Source organism: Chrysoperla carnea, chromosome 1, assembly GCF_905475395.1.
Source record: "Chrysoperla carnea chromosome 1, inChrCarn1.1, whole genome shotgun sequence".
NCBI lineage: Eukaryota > Metazoa > Arthropoda > Insecta > Neuroptera > Chrysopidae > Chrysoperla > Chrysoperla carnea.
In genome coordinates, this window is record NC_058337.1 from 23,447,689 (window position 1) to 23,468,872 (window position 21,184).

Below are 21,184 nucleotides of genomic sequence, written 5' to 3' on the forward strand. Positions count from 1 at the left end.
AAACAAAAGAGGTGCAAAGAAGATGTATTACAGCTTGGAAGAAATTCTGGTCCTTAAAAGAAATTTTAAAAGGAAACTTTCATTGGACAATTAAGCAGAAAGTCATGGATACATGCATCTTACCGGTAATGCTCTACGGATGTCAAACTTGGTCTAGGAAAGACACAACAAACACAGCAATAGGAGTGTGTCAAAGAAAAATGGAAAGAGCAATACTAAATATACGACTACGCGATAAAATAACAAACAACAGTATCCGTCGTAAAACAGATCTTAAAGATGCGGTCTTCATGGCAAAAAAAACTCAAGTGGTCTTGGGCCGGTCACATTCTAAGAACGCAAGATGACCGATGGACTAAAAAACTAATATATTGGACACCTAATTACTGCAAAAGAAGGCAAGGAAGGCAGAATATAAGATGGATGGACGAATTTAAACGCTATGCTGGTAACGAGTGGACCAGATTTGCAAGGGACAGACATGCGTGGAAAAATGCCATAAAAATCTTGCCAGCAATCTAAAAACATAAAAAAATTTAAAATTACTTTTCCTTAAAAATGGAGGAGAGGCCCATACCCACTTAGTGGGTCCAGTGGCTAATTATTATTAATTATTATTTCATTACATATTTGAACAAGAAAAAATTAAAATACTCTTAGATATGACCTTGGAAAACACAAAATGATTTGCACAAATTAACTCCGCTTTATTTGCTTGGATATGCACAGTTTTCAATTTTTTAAATTGTAAAATAGTCATAATTGATTGAGTATATCAGAAAAGGTTACCATGGTATGTTTGTCATTTAATGTTTTCAGAAATCTTAATTTATGGTTCAAAATGATGATCATTCAACCATAAATTAAATATTTCTGTAAAAATTTAAAATAGTAAATGTCAGATTAAATTAATTTTTTTATTAATATCTTTATCTTTATAATTTATAGCTTATGTGTTATTCTGAAGTATGAGCTATAACAAACAAACATGCTTACCGTGAGCTTACAAATTAAAACAAAATTTTGGAATCCATTTTTTCAAAAATTTTAAAAGATAGGGATTTGAAAATTTGATGCTAGCTTCAACTAGTTGTCTCGTGAAAGATTTTAGAAAAACAAACAAAAATCCTAGAAAATACTTTTCAAATACCAAAACAAATTAAACATAATTGTGTTGGTTTTTTAAACTTTTATAATTATATTTATATTTAATTAAAAATAATGCGAGCACTGACATTCGACACTTTCTACACAAGGTATTTCAATAGTTAACTCAACCAATTGTTTGTTTTCATTTGTTATTAGGTTAGGTTATATTATATTGGCTGTCCACGATGGGCACATAGGCTATAGAGCCCATTGTGATAACATATATGTGTTTTAACCACCTTTTCCGCTGATTTCATTTATAAGCTTTTCAGAGGATGAGTGCACCTCCTTCATGCATATACCATGCTCTACACCAGAACAATACAACTATTAATTATATAAATATTTGTTGTGACAACGAAAACCGAACCTGCTACCCAAAGTATGCTGCAAACGGAATTGGTTACGCCTTAACCAACTGAGCCACTAGGAATGACCACTTGTTATTAAAATTTTTGAAAATTTTCGATGTCGTTACGTGCAAAGAAGTACATAGGAGATACTTCGACATCTAGTTACAAGCTGATGGTTTTAACTAGATCCTAAATCTTATATTTCAACTTTCACTGGTAATGATTTTTGAGGTACGAGAGATTCATGCACAGAACTTACAGCGAAATAAATCAAAATATTTCAGAGATGTCAAATTTGTTATTTTCATTGAAAATTCAATAACAATTTGTTTGCGATTGCAATACTTTACTACAAGGAATTAAAAAATAATATTTTATTAGTAGTTCTGTATCAGATATTCATTCTTTAATATTTGGTTTTGTAAGAAAATCTGTTATACTGAATTTTTTTTAGAAATCTGTTAATAAATTCAAGATTCTATCTTTAGTGGTTTGCCATCGACTATTTCTGCCGGCTCGGACCTTATCACGTCCTCTATTATTTAAAATTATTTATCACGTCTAAAACGAAAAGTATATTGAATCACAGGAAAGTTGGACTTGGAATAGTAAATCAGAACATTACAGTTGATGCTGTTGTACTTTTCGTCTCTTTATCGAGACTTCTTCAGCAACTACAAATTATCAAAATTACAATAAAACGTCCAATACATAATAACTAAAAAACAAAAAACTAAATGAATAAAAATTCATGAGTTTTACCTTGATCTTATAAGTTTGATCTTATATATTTTAATGACATGTGTACTTGATTTTTAACAAAATAATAGATTAACATAATATTTAACAATAACAATTAACTATAACAATTATTAAAATTGGCAAAATTTTGAAAAAAAAAATACAAATTGATAGATTGTAAAATGTTTTTGCATATACTTAAAATTCATGGCAAGTTGAACCGATTAAAAAAGCTTTAGTATCCTAGGTAATCTACATGTCGGATTTTGGTGTCTGATTCACTCTTTGTGATTTTACCTCCCAACCAGCAAACAAATCATAACGTGCGATAGGGAAGAACATAGTTCAAAAAACAAATCTACTTTTTCAATATCCTTACATAAATCACTTCCCGTCACATCTTCCATATTTCAAATTTCTGTTTCCGAAGCTAATAAATCGTGATAAAATTACCTATATGAATTTCAAAAAATATATTGCTGTACAATATTGCACGTGTCTTTTAAAATGTGCGTGTAAAACGTTATAAAACAATATAATTGCACGTGTCTTATTTTACTGTGCCAGCCAGAATAAAGCAGACAACTCCAATCCTACTCATTCTTATATCGTTTATCGCAAAACAAAATGAACTTTTTATAATAATCATGATGTATAAATTACAAATGTGTGAGAATTATCTTTCAATTTCAGTAATGTTAAATATTTATACTTGAAAATTACATTGAATCATATCTTTACTAATAAATTATATTATCGCGTTGGAAAATTGTTATACATATATTTTCAATAAATTATTCTGTAAGTTTTCTGTTAAAGTAATTTACCTATTATGTTTATGTAGAATTTTCACATTAAAATCATTATTTTTTGAATATCTAATAATAATGCGTTCGTAAAATATTAAAGTCAAAATTTTGTGATAATTTAGAAAATTCACTACCTTTGGAAGGTTAGGGTTAAGTTAGAGTGGCTGTCTTGGGGTGGGACACACTTAGACCATAAGGTCTGTTGTGATACCGAAAATGGGTTTGCCCATCCCCGCCCACTACTCCATAAACCACTTGGAGCTGTTTAAGAACAGCAGGAGAGCTTTGACGTTGACGGACTTGAGGTCGGAGAGGTAGCCAAAGACAGGCTGGCCCAATTAAGTCCATCTCCTCATAGCAAAAGCTGGGCAGACATTGTCTCCTCCTCCTCACCACTGTGACAGCTCCTGCAGTAGTCGTGATACACTTCCAGGTCCAGGCTAAACTAGTGTCCTGTAATAGCCGCAATAACTTTGCTAACAGAGGCCCTTGGAAGTGATATAAGATCTTCAAAACGCCTACGATTGTACTCAGACCATATCTGTGTTGTAGTACCACAAGTACGTTCCTATTTCCATCTAAAATTGGCCTTTTTTAAGATATCCTCTTTGAGGAGCAACTTGCAGTTCGCAAATGGAACTCCCGGATATTTATTGATGCTTGTGTCCGGCAGCATTGTGCCATATCTAGCTAGCTCGTCGGCTTCACAATTTCCTTTCATGTCCCTGTGTCTCGTTACCCAAACCAAGTTTTACATTAATTTGTTCCGCTAGCTCATTTAAGGAAGGCTTTGAAAAATTACATGCTTTTTCTGGTAACTTTTTCGAGTAAGAAATTTCAATTTTCATTCAAGAATGTTTTGTTTTTTCACTTAGGGGAGTGATTAATTGCTACTATCATTTTTAAAGTATATTAAATTTGAAACAATTTAAGCCAACCCACAGCAATAGTTTTTTGAGATATAATGCTTCAATTTACATGGTTTTCATAAATGTTAAAATTTTGAGTTTTGCTTTTGTTAAACCGTTAGAGATGCATAACTTAACGCATGTACTCTGTCATACTCGTTATATTTATATGCCTAGATGTAAATCGAACACTCTGTACATATACTTGCAATAATAACACACGAAAAACTTACAACTTACTTAGTTTTTATTATAAATTCATGGGAGTGGATATAAAGGATCGAATAGTTTTCACGGCATCAACAATCGTACCATAACTTATTACTTAGGGTCCAGTACCAATGCAACAAAAGTGATGCATTTAATTTGTATTTTTTTCATAGTATTATTCTGAAAAAGGTACTCAATACTACTGAATCATATATTAATCAAAATTCATAAATTCATACTCATAGAATGAGTAAGAAACTGAAAAATACATTAAATTATCAAATCTTCTTAAAAGGATGGAGATTTTGAGACGATATTTTAAAACTTATAAAATTGTTATAAAAGAAAACTTTCATGAAGAAAATCATATAAATAAAATTTAAAAACCATAATAACTTTTGGAAGGTTATATTGGTAAAAGAATGAATGTAAAAATAAATTTTTTTGTTTGTAAATAAATTTATTTAGCCAGTCACACAAAACACAGTTACTATCACCCAACGATAGTAAATAAAATTTCTGTCTGTTTTTGAAGTAGCATAATACTATACTATATATGAACATAAATTTATATGTTTTACGACTTTGTATGGGCATTGTCGTTTGGTGTACGGTACATACATTACCTATATACGACTGTTCAGATATTAGAACATGGACAAACATTTTTCTAGCCAGAAATGTGTTTACACACAGGTAAATACATAGGAAGTCTGTTTACCTACGCAAATGCGTAGGAGCTCTTTACGCTGTCAGAGCTAGACCAACTGAATTTATTAAACAACCGTATTATTTGTAAAAACATTTACGAAGTCCTCAATATCGCAGGCATATGCACGCATAAAATCTTAGAAAAAACAACAGTGGTTTATGGAATAACTAAATCATTAAAACAGTGGGCTATAATGATAACTAAGTTCGTTAACCCTGTTTCAGCCACACAAAATTTTGATTTTTGGCAAATTTAAAAAATATTACGGAAGAGATTAAAGCAGTTTATTGCTGCTATTTTGGATTTAGGATTGGAGATTTTGAATTTCGTGGATACCTAAAATGTGTTGCATTTCTTGTTAGGTGGGACTTTCGAAGTGGATGAAAAGTAAACAAAAGAATATGCCTTTTGCAGTTCTTATATTTTGGCGAGACACATAAAATAAAATATCCAAATATGCCATCAGCATGTCACTCAAAATCCATTTACACTGTCATTTAAGCTTTTTACATGATAATCTTGGTGAGGTGAGTGATAAACAAAGAGAAAGGTTCCATCAAGATGTGCGAACAATAGAAATAAGATATCAAGGACGGTGGGATCCAGCTATAATGGTAGATTTTTGTTGGTTTAAACGATTGTTTTTGTTCTGGTTTCAATAAATTTAGACCTGTTACAATAAATTCACTTTCAGTGTCAAATTATGACAAGCAATAGTAATCCGAAACAAGTAAAATTTTGTCAGTTTAAAAATTTTAAAATTTCGTCGCTTGTGAACAACCCGTTATATATAAATATTCAGGCAAGAGTTTCAATTTCAATTTTTTTTCCGATTATGGAGAAAATTATTTGTTAAAAACAAAAATAGTTCGCGTAGAAAAAAGGTTTGATACATTTTAACAATTAAATTGCAAATCACTATACACCATCACTATGAACCAGCGACATATGAATTAATATTGATTTTAGTGTCTTAAGTCTACAGCTTAACAACTGTGCCACCGATACTTAATATATAAATACCAAAAAAAATGGTATATATTATAAAAATGATCAATAAGTTTATTTCAAACTTTCTGTAAGTTAGTAACTTCTTGTAGTTGGCTCAATCATATATGGACTAGACATAGATATGCGATCATCATAACCAAATCTTCTATTTAAAGCAAACGTAAAGAAATTTTCTTTTAATTTATCGGTTCGCTTTATTGACACGATTATATATTCCAACTAAATACAATTTTATTTTCCATCAATAAAATGCATGACTTTCAAACTAAAATCAATCTCTTTCATAGAAGTAATGATTTTGTTTATTTAACTTCAGTGATTTTGTATCAATAAATTCATATTTTAAATTCAATCCCATTCTATTATAAATACAAATATTTAGCTGTACTTGTACCAATTATTAGAAAATTGTTTGAAAGTATTTTTTACTTTATTTCCATATGAAACTTCGAACCAACTTCGGGTTGAGGTTGTCATTATTTTAAATTTTCTTTTCAGAGTACAAACATTCAAAATTTTTTATAATAGTATATAATTATAGATACATACTTTCTTAATGATTTATGAGATAAAAACAAATTGAAATATAATCTTTCTGTTTTCCAGTGCTATAATATTTGAACTATACTTGAAATATACACAGGATATCATGTTCACAGCCAACAACAGTACTTAGAACACTTGTGCTTGTTGGTATGAGATGATGATGTGTATAAAACGACCTTAACCCAAATATGTTTATAATACCGAAAAACAAAAACGTATCCAATGAAAAGCAGATGGTGGAAATTTTTAGGCGTATAATTTATATAAAACATCAACAAGAAAATTGTTTGTGTCACTTTTATTTTATTTTTTTTTCTGTTAATGTTAATGTAATTCGTGGTTGTTGTAGATAATTGATGTTGAAAGCTTTATTATGTTTAATTCAAGTTTTATAAAATCAATTATTACAAAAAATACAATTATTTGAAAATCCTATTAAAAAATACTTTCTAAAGAAAGTAACTAAAATCATCGATTAATTGATCATGGAGTTTTATAAGTAGGTATCGTAAAAGGTGCATTGGAAAAGGTGCATTTAATAGGCGGTATTGAATGCTAATTGTATTTGAAAAACAAAATTTTCTCAGATTACTTTTTTCTAAACTTATTTTCTATGTGATAAAGAAATCAACACTGACTATGCATGGTATTTCAACAATTAACTCAGTCAATTGTTTCTTTTCACTTGTTTTAAAATATTTTTTGGTCTATGTGATGTACCTACTCTAAATTGCTAGAACTAGCACTGAATAGTCACACTTTCGCTGGGCAATTTCAACTTTAAAAACAAAGATCAGCGCATTATAGCCCTCACTTTCCTTGTCATCACTTATCCTCTCTTTTAATCACAATTTCATGGATTTGAAAACTCTGTCTATGCATGGTATTTCAATAATTAACTCAATTGTTGACTTGTAAATAATCAGTATATCTATCTGTTTATAGAATGATATAGATAATACAAATAATTGAAACAAATAACATTCTAAATTATAAAAATTATAATAAAATATGTAATTACAAATATTTTATTAAATGTTTACATTTTTTTTTTATACAAAGCAGATAAAAATAGATTAGATATAAATCATCTTAAAATAAATTCAAATCATATCGATTCAATATTTATTATAATGTATGTTACTTAACGAGTCCGAAATTTATCGACTAATACGCTCCTTATTATTTCACCTCTTTCTTCTATTATTTCACTATTTCATTATTGGGCTATAATTTCATTAATGGACCTGTTAATGTACCTCCAAGATCGTGAGATCTAACCATATTAGATTGAGGATATGTTTAGTCATTAGATTACCAGTGACGATTAAACACTTGGAATACAACATTCGGCGACTAAATGGCTAAATAGGACTTCGAAAAGTGTGTAATAATTACTGCGAAAAGTGTGTGCTAATTGAACATCTATTTGCACCAAGCGCCAACAGTAACGGCCAAATGATCGAAGTCATGTTTAAACATGAATAGCATACAATTATTTTTCCAATAAAGAAAATTTTTTATTGATATTGAAAACATTTTTCTTTGTTTTATTTAAAATTAAAGTTGTGAACCTAACAACATCCATCCATCTAAATTTTCACGAATGTGTTTTAATTCGTACTATGACCAATTAACTTAATAGTTGACTATTAGCCAATCGTATCTGAATGCGGGTTTTTGTAGTAACATACATAAAAGAAATTATTATTAAATAGCGCCAGAATTATATGGAGTAAATATTACCATAACCAGTTAACTTGTATCATGGCTATGTATTTTATACGTATTATTATTTTTTAATTCATTACCTACACAAAAGTATAAAATAAACTTGTTTTTTATTATTTATAATGTGAATATTGTATGGTTTTTTAGTCATTAGTGATGTCACAAATAATCGGAAATACTTGTACCTTTTAAAACTAATTATAAACTTAGTAGAGTTGCCATAAAACACTTGATCTACGAAGTTCAGAACAACTATTTACTTAAGAATGTATGAGCATGACAACAATGTTTTATTTAAAGGCTCAAAATTTTTTTATATGGAGTTTTACTCAAAGAATATGTGGTTAAAATTTCAGCTTATGTATGCAAGCAAATTTTAAGAAAAAAACTCTTTGAAAAAAATAATAATATAATACCTCTTGTGGGGAAATCTCAAAAAAAACATAATTTGAAAGTTTTTGATAACAATCACTTGGAACAAATGAAAACAAATTTAAAAAAAAACTTTTTAATAGAATGTGAACATATAAGCAATGACATAGAAAAGAAAAAAAAGCAAAGTAAATTTTGAATATTTTCAAAATAAAAACTTTTTGTATTTTTTGATCAGTTTTAAGCCAAAAAGTACTCATGATCAGATTTGATCAGTTTTAAGCCAAGTAGTTTTTGAAATAAAAATTCTTGAAAAACTAAAAATGCATTATTCGATTTTAAGAAAAATGTGGGGTGCTTTTTAAGATATTTTATAATGACTTAATCAGTCTTAATCACTCGTATTTTTTTAACTTACAGAAATTATTTTTTACTTTTTAGTTCAGCTCATTGTAAAAGCATGTTTTTTTAGTTTTTTTTTATTTTAAGTATTATTTATTTTAAAGGAAATTTGATCGAGAGTGTTGTTAACTATGTTTTAAGGTAACCGCAAAAAAATAGAAAAATTTTACAGACCCAGAGTATTGTTGTAATTACAAGCAATTAGCTACAATTGTACAATTAATTACCTTGTTGGCTTGCGGCCTGGTCTCATCACTAAATTCTTTAAAGTACGCCCCGTGTATTTTTTTATACAAAAATATTAATTATAAGATAGGTACACCACGCCACAGTCCACCACATAGTCCATGTACCTATATATACCATGTGTGTTTGTACCATCTAGGCATATACATATCTGTAGTATGACAGAATACATCCGTTTAGTAATGCATTTAAGCGAGAGGTATTATATACATTTGTTGTAAGACTACAGATTCGATACGACAGATCCTCTGTTGTATGCATGCAGAGAGTGGGAGTTTTGTTGCATACAAATATTACAAACTCCCACTCTCCAAGCGTCTTCCAACTAATGTTCAATACATGTATATAATACCTCTCGCTTAGATGCATTACTAAACGGATGTATTCTGTCATACTACAGATATGTATATGCCTAGATGGTACAAACACACATGGTATATTGAGCATAGTGATTATATGTACTTACTTACATATCGTCGGAGGCTTGGTGTGTTTTTATGATGTCAGAAAATCTTCTTTGTTTATAATAATAATATTTAGATTTCATTACATCATATTATCTATGCGACTAGGTTCTGCATTAATTAAAAATAACTCATCATACATTTGTTATATAGGTAGTTCTACAAACTTAAGCATTTTCGACGTTTCAGCTAAAATATCATGTTAAATGTGTTAAAAAATAATTTTTTTTTGTATAACATGTTGTTATTTTCTTCTATTTCTAGTTATCCACTAATTAGAACTAATATTATTTTCTTGTCGTAATTTGTATTCAAAGTGTCAAATTCTCAGGATCCAGCAGTGTCCTTCGAACAAATCAGTCAAAAGTGTAATGTGATTAATTTACTACGACATTAGGGCTATTAATTAAATAAAAATAATGTTTACTATTTTTTCTAGCCTGGGAGACATACAGGATGGAGCATTTTTATCTGTTATGGCTAATAACTTGATTTGTAACTAACCAATCAAAAAATTACTTTAACAAGAGTTGCAGAGTTTGATGGGCGCGGGAGGGGGTGAGCATTATATTCTGATATCAGATTGGACCTCCAGATGGCTCAGTTCTCCAGATTGCTCTAATAGTTAATTTAAATCCTTAAAGTTAAGAGTAAATTTACACTGAAAAGTTTGATTCTCATTAAAGAACTAACATTTTTTATCTAAAACATTATTTCGAAAATAGTTAGCTTTCGGAGGAAATATGCGATTTAAAATTATCATTTATGCATTTAATCGAAAGAAAATGCGCTTAAGGACCATGTTTTTTATTAAAAACTTTCATTATATCTCTAACGCTTTACAAGATGGATCCTACGGACAAAAGACCCAATTCACCTACGAAAGTGAATCGAAACGGCGCACGTTTTAACGACTTGCATAAGAAACAACTCACAACGTATGTTATATGTAAAGGGAGGCGTCATGGTTCGGTTTAAAAATTTTCGAAAAATAAAACAAATTACGACAAGAGGTCGCCATAATTGTGTTGGTTTTTTAAACTTTTATAACTTATTAAAACACTGACATTCAACACTTTCTATACATGGTATTTCAACAATTAACTCAATCAATTATTTGTTTTCACTTGTTTAGAATAAATTAAAAAATATTAAATAAATAAATAAAAATTATTATTCATAAATATTATAACTTTCAATCATTTTTTCGTAATATATCAACAAACAAAAAAAATCTAAAATAAAAAACTAGTTTGTCTAAATTTAAAACTTTTAAAAATATATTCTACAAATACTAAAAATGGCAATAAATTAATTATCCAAGGTTTTTGACTTTTCAACTAGATTTTTTTTTATTATTTATTTATAACAAAAAAAATTACAAAAAACATTTCACAATTAAAATAAATTGTATATACATATTTTTATTTTATTTATTTAAACTATTATATTACCTACTAATTTTAATAAATTAATTCAGTTCCTGGTTTTCTTGTTATACGCATGACGAACATTTATCACTAATAAGAATTACATTTGTACATTATACCTATACACTATAATGTTACTTTGTAATCAACTTTTATACCTATGTTGATAAATTACCCATGAAAATGAAAAAAATTAAAGTGTAATTTCTATCTTATAAAATGTATGGTACGATAAAATAGTCCGAGAACAATCACAGTAACACTTATCTATATAACACTTATATATATAAGCGATTTACCACTGACTGACTCATCACGAAATCTCCGAAACTATCAGTCCGATTAACATAAAATTTCGCAGACTTACCTCTTTCGTGACATAGACGTCATTTTCTGCAGTCCGCCACACTAAATAACGGGAACGCATCCCAATCCCACAGTACCTCATGGGTGATGTGGAAATATGTGTATTCATTGACTGGCACTATATTTTCCTATTTAAAATTTCAAAAGTTTACAATAAATATCAAATCGAAATTTAACATTTTAATCAGCTAGTAATAAATAAAACCAATTATTGATGAGCAAATAAATTATTTTGTGCAAAAATTTACACGAAAATTCCAAATCTAGTCGGCCGAGGTGTTCAGCAAAGAGTTAAACAATTTGATTTGAGAAGGAAATAACAAAGTACACGGTATTTTTTGTGAATATCACTATGTCAGTACCGGCGTGAACGCCATACCGACTTGATTATTGAGGGAATTTGGCAATAGGAATGGCGTACAAGCCAATGGAGTATGGGCGTCAAACCCATATTGGTTGGCAATCTCAATACTTCTGATGGATAGCCCTATTCAATACTGTGATATTACTTAAGGTATTTCGATACCAAAAAAAAATGAAAAATTTGAATTGGCATCTCGTTGAATAGGTATTTGAAAAAATTATTTAAAAAATAAAAAAACCCGACTGAGTTAAATATAAACTGAAAAGAAAAAACAAGTCCAGCAGTTTACATAACGACTTTAACAGTCGGGATCATTAAAATCTACACTGGCTAAAATGTTTCCCATAATGGATACCGACTGTTAAAATCGGTATGTAAACTGCTGGACTTGTTTTTTCTTTTCAGTTTATATTTAACTCAGTCGGGTTTTTTTATTTTTTAAATAATTTTTTTTATTCTTTGAAGAAGAAAATACGATTTCATTATACAAATAATATATCCATCCTTTTGATATTATTCAGATTTTAATCTTCTCAATTTTTAATCGACACAATAGTGTTTTATGAGTGACATTATGTTTTTTTGAATGACATATTATTAATTAAATTATGAGAGGTTGATTAAAATATCAATTAAACTTGAACACTCCAATTATGAAATAGAATGCTAAAATAAATGTATTGGGGAAATCATTTTGCTATGCGACAACCGGAGGATTAAACTACCATAACAGGTATAAATTTCGTTTCAGAAAGTGTTTAATAATGGATTAAGAGCAAAGTCAAGAAAAGTTCGTTGAATTTACTAAAGCTGATAATTTAAGGATTGGTTATAGTAGTTGTGTACACGCACATACTACGGCCAGTCAAGCGAACGATGAATTTACTAAAGCTTACTAAAATGAATTTACTAAAGCTGAAAATTGTTATACAAATTGTATAATGCAAATAAATAACAGTCAGAATGAATTGAATAAATAAATGTCAGTCAGAATGAATTGAATAAATGAATTTATTAATGCTGAAAATTGTTATACAGCTTATATATTGCTATATAACAATTTTCAGTTTTAATAATTTCATTTAAATACCATGGAAATCATAAATCTGATGTATTAACTAACTAACTGACTGACTGACAATCATAACTGTTATTTATTTGCAATATACAATCTGTATAACAATTTTCAGCTTTAGTAAATTCATTTTAGTAACACGTAAAACTGCACCTTTTTGATATCATGTATATGACCCCCGTTCTATCTTTCGCTTGACTGACCGCAGTATGTGTGTGTACACAACTACTATAATCAATCCTCAAATTATCAGCTTTAGTAAATTCAACGAATTTTTCTTAAACTAGCTCTCTTCCATTATAATGTGATTGAAGCCTGCTTATGACTGCCATAATGACTATTTGATGTCATCAGAGATTTTTCCTATAATAGTAGTTTAGGATAGTTTTTATTATTTAAAAGTTTTTAAAGTTATACCACGAGTTAATTTCATACATAGTCATGAATGATGGGTCACTTGTAATGAATGTCATCAAAAACACTTGTTGCTAAAACTACATACATTACAAATCATTTTTACAACATTATAAAGAAAATTTGCACGAAAATAAAGGAAAAAGAAAAGCTTTTTTTATTTATTAAAAGATAATAGTTTATATTTTAAAAAAGAGCATATTTTTATGAGGCATAAGTATTCATCAAACAGCTACTTATCGCTGGAAAGCGTTAAACTCGAATTTTAAAGCACGATAAATAGGCCATGGTTCTTAAATTTTATTTCCATTTTTTTCATTTCATAATTTGGACAATCACTATATTTTTGTTAAAGAAAATTGTTTGTTTTAAGACAAATAGTCGAGTTTTTAGTCGTATATTCTTGTTGATAATTATCAATCGTTGTTTAGCTGCCTAATATATTACAGGTATTAAGTTTAGTCCCAAGTTTGTAACGCTTACAAATATTGATACTACGAAAAAAATTTTGGTATAGGTTTTCATAGAACACCTAATTAGTCCATTTCCGGTTGTCTGTCTGTCTGTCTGTCTGTCTGTCTGTCTGTCTGTCTGTCGTCTGTCTGTCTGTCGTCTGTCTGTCTTTCGTCTGTCGTCTGTCGTCTGTCGTCTGTCGTCTGTCGTCTGTCGTCTGTCGTCTGTCGTCTGTCGTCTGTCGTCTGTCGTCTGTCGTCTGTCGTCTGTCGTCTGTCCGTCTGTCATCACGATTACTCAAAAACGAAAAGAGATATCAAGCTGGAATTTTTACAGCGTACTCAGGACGAAAAAAGTAAGGTCGAGTTCGTAAATGAGCAATATAGATCAATTGGGTCTTGGATCCGTAGGACCCATCTTGTAAACCGTTGGAGATGGAACAAAAGTTTAAATGTAAAAAATATTCCTTATAAAAAAATAAACAACTTTTGTTTAAAACATTTTTTCGCAAACATCACTGTTTAGCCGTGAGGGCCCAAATTAGGCGTTTATTTTATAGTATGCATTATATGGGAATATTAGTTATGTATGTGTGACATGTATGTATGTGTAATGTGACAGAGTAATCAACACTGACTATACATGGTATTTCAACAATTAACTCAGTCAATTGTATGTTTTCACTTGTTAAAATTAAATAAACTTGAATATTTTAACACGCTTTTATTAGCTTGGCATGCACGTATCTCAGTGTTACAAAAAATTCACGGATTACATATAATATTATGTATATGTAATTGAGTACACCTATTTATCCTATTTAAAGGAATCTTTGAGTGTGATTTTCACCTATTTCAAACGTCAGATTGAATTTAAACTTCGTCCACTTATCAAGGACCGATGACAATACAATAGTTTGTCCGATTATCCTGATCAGGATCTTCTGGATTAACGATTTTTTCATTTCTGAAAACACGGAAACTAAATAATAGTTTAAAAAACTAAAAAAACCCGCTTTTGTAACTAGCTGAACTAAAAAGTAGAAAATAATTTCTAGAAGTTCAAAAATATAGAATGATTAAAAAAATCATTTTATCGTCAAAAAGGCGTGGGGTGCTTTTAAAGATATTTTTTAATAGTTTTGCTTTTACCAACATGTACCAATAAAATATTAACAAAATTGAAATTTAGCACACCACGATCTTTTTCTTAATCACTCTATTTTTTGTATTTTTTTTTTTTTCGTTTAACTTAAATTATTTTCTACTTTTTAATTCAGTTAGTAACAAAAGCGTATTTTTTTACACTATTATTACTCTAGAATAGGTACTTTCAGTGATAAAATAATCGATTATTAAATTTAACTTGATAAAAAATTATGAAAAAAATAGCATATTACAAATCAATCGTCAATTTTAACGATATTAGCAAAATTTGCTATTAAAAAGTCAAACAAGCAAACAGCATTTCAGTCAACTTTACTCTAAAAATTGTAACTATTTTAATTCAAATAAAAAAAAATATATATATAATAAAAAACTAAGGCACCATTCGCTATAAAAACCTGGGGCATCAAATAACTAAACCCGGCGCTGGGTACGTTCAAGGCCCCATTTACTATACATCCGTTGTTACGTGTGTAGGTGATTTCTTGCGATTTAAAAATAAATTTTTTATATAAAATACGTAGGTGTATTATACACATTTAGAATCTAATTTGAATATTTATTTAAAAATGAAAGTTTAAACATTAAAAAAAAATTTATTTAATTCACTTCAACAAATCTACAATCAATTAATTATACCTATATTACACATACAAAACATAATTAAAACATTCTTACCAACAAAATGTTTTTTTAATTAAATTTACATAATTTATTAATTAACATTTTTTTTTTTAAATTTAGAATCAATATATGTCAACTTTGTTAAGAGCAAGAGTTAAAGATCGAAATCGAAAACAAAATCCTAGAAAATTGAAAATACAATTATATTTAAATTGGAAAGTAATACGATCAATATTTAACGTAAGTTCCTATCATATTGTTTCCTATATCCTTATAATCATAATTTCCTGTTAGATTTTATCAAGTAAATTGTAATTAATGAATTCCGCTAAATAGCGTTATTACTACTATACTTTTTATGTTATAAAAAAAATGTAAATCATTGGCTTATTGATAAAATAAATTCCTCATGCAGATGCTGTGTAAACTAAACGAATTCTCTTAAGAACAATTATAATAATCCAGAGAGTATAAAAATTTCATTTCGGAAAAATTCCAGGAAAGCTGAACCTTTTATTTGTGATTCCAAACAAAATCTCAAAAGTACCCATCGATACAAAATGTCACAAAATACGATTTTTCAAGATTATTTCGTTAAGGGTCACTTTTGTCGAAAAAATAGTAATTATCAAATTAGTAGATCAAGAAATTACCCATAAAAAAAGTATATAATTGGTTTTTTTCGTAAGACTTACGGTCTTAAAGAAAATTCAACTCAAAAGTTATAACGTTCATACTTTAAAAATGATTATTTCATTTATATCTATATTTCAATTAGCGTTTAATTATAAATATTCAACATCCAGATACCGTTAAGGAGTGCATACTTCACCTAGTATACTCCTAATTAACAGGGTACAACGTTACACCTTTTTGAGTCGAATTTTCTTATTAACCGTTAGTCTTACGAAGGAAAATAATTGTATATTTTTTATAGGCAATTTCTTGATGCACAAATTTGATAACTACTATTTTTTCGATAACAGGCACCGTTAACGAAATATTCACGAAAAATCGTATTTCGTGACCTATGACCCCGGGTAACTTTTGTAGTGGTATTCGGATCGATGGGGACTTTTGTGATTTTGTTTAACCACAAATAAAAGGTTCGTACATAAATCTAGCATTCCCGGAATTATCCCGAAGTTCGGTTTTTATTTATTCTTTATTCCCTGGATTATATTCTTGTTTTTTTGTTTCCTTAAAAATACACTATTTGCAGTCATTTAACTTTGTTATCGTTGATCCTTTTTGACTCTGAAAATCGAAGTGTTGTCATGTTACATCTTATGTTTCACGCTCCCTTTATGAAACTGTTATACTCCTTAAAAACTCCAATTTTCCTCTCCAACTTGATGTGTGGGCGCTCCATCTTGGGCCACCTCTATTTCAAAAACGGTTTAATGTTTAAAAAAAGGATTAATTTAGTATGTTTATAATTTACTTGATAAAATAAATTAATTTACGGTAGAGTCTCAATAATCCCAAATACAACACAGCAGGTGTTTTATGGAATTATTCAAATCTCTGGATGCCTGAAAGGTTTTTTAACAGAAATAATTTTATAGTGACACATAATTTAAATATTTCCATCTCTATGTAATCAAGTGATATTGTATAAGCTACATTAACACACAAACGGATTATAGAGAATCTACTGTATATGATAATCTTTTTATTTCATAATCCTACCTTTTTTATATGCAATCCTTTCAATTTATTCCCTAAATCCTAACTATCCACGAAATTATTCAACAATTATATTCCATAAAATCTAATAACTTTTCATCAGGAAGTTGAGAAATATCCCTCTTCTCTAGACTTCCCCAATTTAATATGAAATCTTAAGACTTTTCGCATGTTCCCATTCGCGGAGATTCAAAACTTGGTTCACTTTGTTCAATGGTACACGTACGGTCAATTTAGACAAAACTGAAATTTGTAGGTTTTATTTGTCGGTCTGCCTGTTGGAACTGAATTACTGAATTTAAGTAAAAGCTTTTACTTGGCTGTTGATATTCCAAAAACAAATAAATATTTCTTCAGACAGCAATCTCAACCAGTATAACCAGTAAAAATACTTTCTTGATTGAGGGTCATCTAGTATTTTTTACTAGACACTGTTAATTGAAATCACGGCGAATGGTACCATGCACTCAATATTCTGCTTATACGTCAATAATATTATAAGCCTGCGGCGGACCCAAATTTCACCACTGAACCTTCGAAATCCGAACATCAAACCTTCGTAGAAAATTTACTCAACTTTAACCGTTTTGAACCCCCGAAAAATCGGAAAAACACCCCAAAATTATGTTTTTCAGTCCCATACATGCTAGAAAGCTAGAATTTTCAGCAATCGACTCAAAATAAAGTAAAATTTCACTACCCACATCGTAGCTCCTGGGGCAATCGGAAAAACCCCCCCAAATTACGTTTTACAGTCCTATACATGCTAAAAAGATGGAAGTTTCAGTATTCGACTCAAAATTAAGTCAAATTAACAAAATATTCCGAGAAATTTTATTACCCACATCGCAAACCTCCAGAAAATCGGAAAAACTCTTCAAAATTACGTTTTTCTGTTCTATACATGCAGCATAGAACATAAAGATGCAGTTTTTTGAAACTATTCTAAAAATCTCATTTCTCTAGCAAGTATAAAATTGAAAAAACGTAATTTTGGGGGTTTTACTGATTTTCTGGGAGTTTGCATCGTGGGTAATGAAGTTATCTCAATTATTCTGTTAATTAAATTTTATTTCTGGTCGATTGTCTTACAACGCATATTATTTCAATTGGAATTCATTTTGTGCGGTTGGAAGGTTACTCATTTTCTAAAGCACTTTTTGGGGGGGAGACGCAAGCTTAAAAACTAAGTGTACCTAGTAAATATTTTTTCAAAATTTTATTATTATTAAAATTTTAATTTTAATAATTTTTAATAATTTGTTAATCGCCCATCAAACCCAAAAGCTGCACACAAATATTCTTAGAATTTCATCATCATAACCTTCGCGTGCTTGCCATAGTTACAGGGATATATGGCTTTCAAGTTAATCAGATTATGGGTATGCCAGCAGCGGCAATAACCAGGAAATGTGTACCCAAATTATTATAATTAACCTTTCCTGTATTATTTTTAAATGTATAATTTTCAAAAGTTTATGGTATATGTTTGTTAATACATTTTTTTAACCGACTTCAAACAAAAAAGAAAGAGGTTGTCAATTCAACTGTATTTTTTTAATGTTTGTTACCTCAGAACTTTTGACTGGGGGTTAACCGATTTTGATGATTCTTTATCTATTTGAAAGCTTGTGCTTCCCGTGTGGTTGCTTTTCAATTTGGTCCAGTTCTGACAATGGTATCCATGTGAAAACCAGATAAGTCTTAAATTTTCATTAATTGTGCGCGACAAATGGACGAATAACTCAGTATCACGCCAAACGATTTTGATGATTTCGTTTTTTAGTGATAAATTAGTGTACTTCACTAAAAATCATAAAATAAAGAAAATTTTTAGCAAAAAAACAACCGACTTCAAAAAAAAATTCAAAAACAAATTAATAGACACTAAAAAGTAAAATATAATAATAATAATAATAATAATAATAATGGGAGTTTAACCTCCGTTTTTATGGCCTACGCCTTATCACAGAGGCCACTCACATCATTATTTGTTAATCTTTTTTTATTTAATCAATTACAAACATATTTACAATTACATTTTTGATGTGGGTGGAGTCGGTTACTACCGCAACCTAAGTCTAAATAGTTCAACGTTCTAAGACGAACGCCTTAGACCGCTCGGCCATTTAGTCCCTATACAACGAAAATATAATGTAGTTAATAATTATTGTTATTTTTGGAGTCGGTGTCAGCCAAGTTAATGTAGAAAACTGTTCTGTCACAGTTGTTTCCTTGGCTGACATCGACTCCAAAATAACAATAATTGTAACTACGTTATATTTTACTTTTTAGTGCATATTAATTTGTTTTTGAATTGTTTTTATTTTTTAATTCGGTTTTTTTTTTTTTTTGTTAATACATTTTTTTTTTGTCAAATCAATTGAATGAAATTCATAACACATCAGTAATTTAAAAATTAGAATAAAAGTTTGATATCGTGATATCGTAAATTGTATTATATGTGGTATCCGTTTGAAATATTTTGAAACCAAATACAGTGCAACCTCGATATAACGAATCTGAAGGGAACCAGTAAATATTCGTTATATCAAGTAATTCGTTAAACTGAGGTTTGTTATATTGAGGTTAAGTTGGTCTAAAATTCGTTATAAAGAGGTAAAAAGTGTCGGAACCTCTCGCGACATGAATTTCATACTATGAAGTATACTAACTGTCATATATTGGTGGGACTTTATACGTTATATAAAGGTTTTGAATTGACGAATTTCGTTATTTAGAGGTATTTAAATTTTTTATGTAGTTGAAAATTCGTTATAAAGAGGCTGTTCGCAAAAAATATTCGTAATGTAGAGGTATATTTTATATTGACTCTTATGGACAATTCAAGGGGATTGCGAAAAATTTGTTAAATCGAGGAATTCGTTATATTGAGGTTCGTTATATTAAGGTTGCACTGTATTATAATAATGAATTCTATACATTATCTTTTGTTACAAAAATGTATAGTTTTGCATTACCGGTGTGTAGATGGAATAATTAAAATTTCAGAACAGAGATAAAATTAATTCTATAAAGTTAACCCCGACATATTTATGATTTGTAATTTTCGAGAGGGGCAAAAAAACCGGTCAGATGTGCGCTGGACTCGCATTTCATGTATATTCTTAAAAACTTTTACATGTGTTGTTTTTTTAATTTTCTATTTAGCTAACGAATTTAAAGTAATTCTGATTTTGGGGTAAACTTTCAGAGGCAGAATTCGTTTATTTACGCTAAATTCGTTTATTTGATTACCTAGCTCTGTAAATGTACCAAATTTGAGCTAAGCAATTGCCAATTGTGTAATTGAAGTAATCAACCATGAAGGTTATAAAGAAGGAGAAAGATCGCTATGTACTAAAGCATTAGCGCACCTGTCCCTGAAAATTTGTAGAATTTATAGTTCATTTTTAAGCCACCAGCCGCGCTGTCATCAAGAAGTAGTATCTGCGAAGTTAGCTGTTGTTGTTAGCATAATGTACAAATTGATATATCATTTCAAATTAGCGCACAACAGCCCGCTTTTATTGATACTACTTCGCGGTCGCAGCGCCTCACTTATTTTATCCATATTTCGGGGACAATATTTTCTATAGCGATCGTTCTCCTTCTTATAAGCTTCATGTAATCAACTATCAGCATTTGGTCCCAAAAGTGGCCAACAGTGTTTCTTTCGTAAACCTTAATAATAATAAAAAAAGTTTTCCATATGAAGCCAACTTAAGTAGACACGCTGTATATTGTATCTGCTAGCTTGGCAGACCTAAAAAAGCTATATATTTACTAATAATTTTTTTTTTTTTTTAATATTTTAAATAACCATGATAAAAGGGTAAAACTACAGTGGTCTAAGTATCATTTTTCTTAAATTAAAGATTTTAGCGTGTGGGCACGAGAACTTAAATCTTTATAATTCTCTCATGCCACACTCTAAATGCCATTTGGA

At 29.4% G+C, this 21,184-nt stretch overlaps 1 protein-coding gene across 3 annotated transcripts in view; it reads left to right on the forward strand.

Annotated features, from left to right (window-relative positions):
• The window catches only part of LOC123300788, a 191,692-nt gene that overhangs the window by 150,746 nt on the left and 19,762 nt on the right, over positions 1-21,184 (forward strand). For 2 of the 3 annotated variants that reach the window (XM_044883438.1, XM_044883454.1), the window contains exon 3: positions 15,667-15,786. The exons of the other annotated variant lie outside the window; for it this stretch is intronic. In XM_044883438.1, the coding sequence (XP_044739373.1) occupies positions 15,667-15,786 (120 nt within the window). The remainder of the gene's footprint in view (positions 1-15,666; positions 15,787-21,184) is intronic. 3 annotated transcript variants of the gene reach the window in all.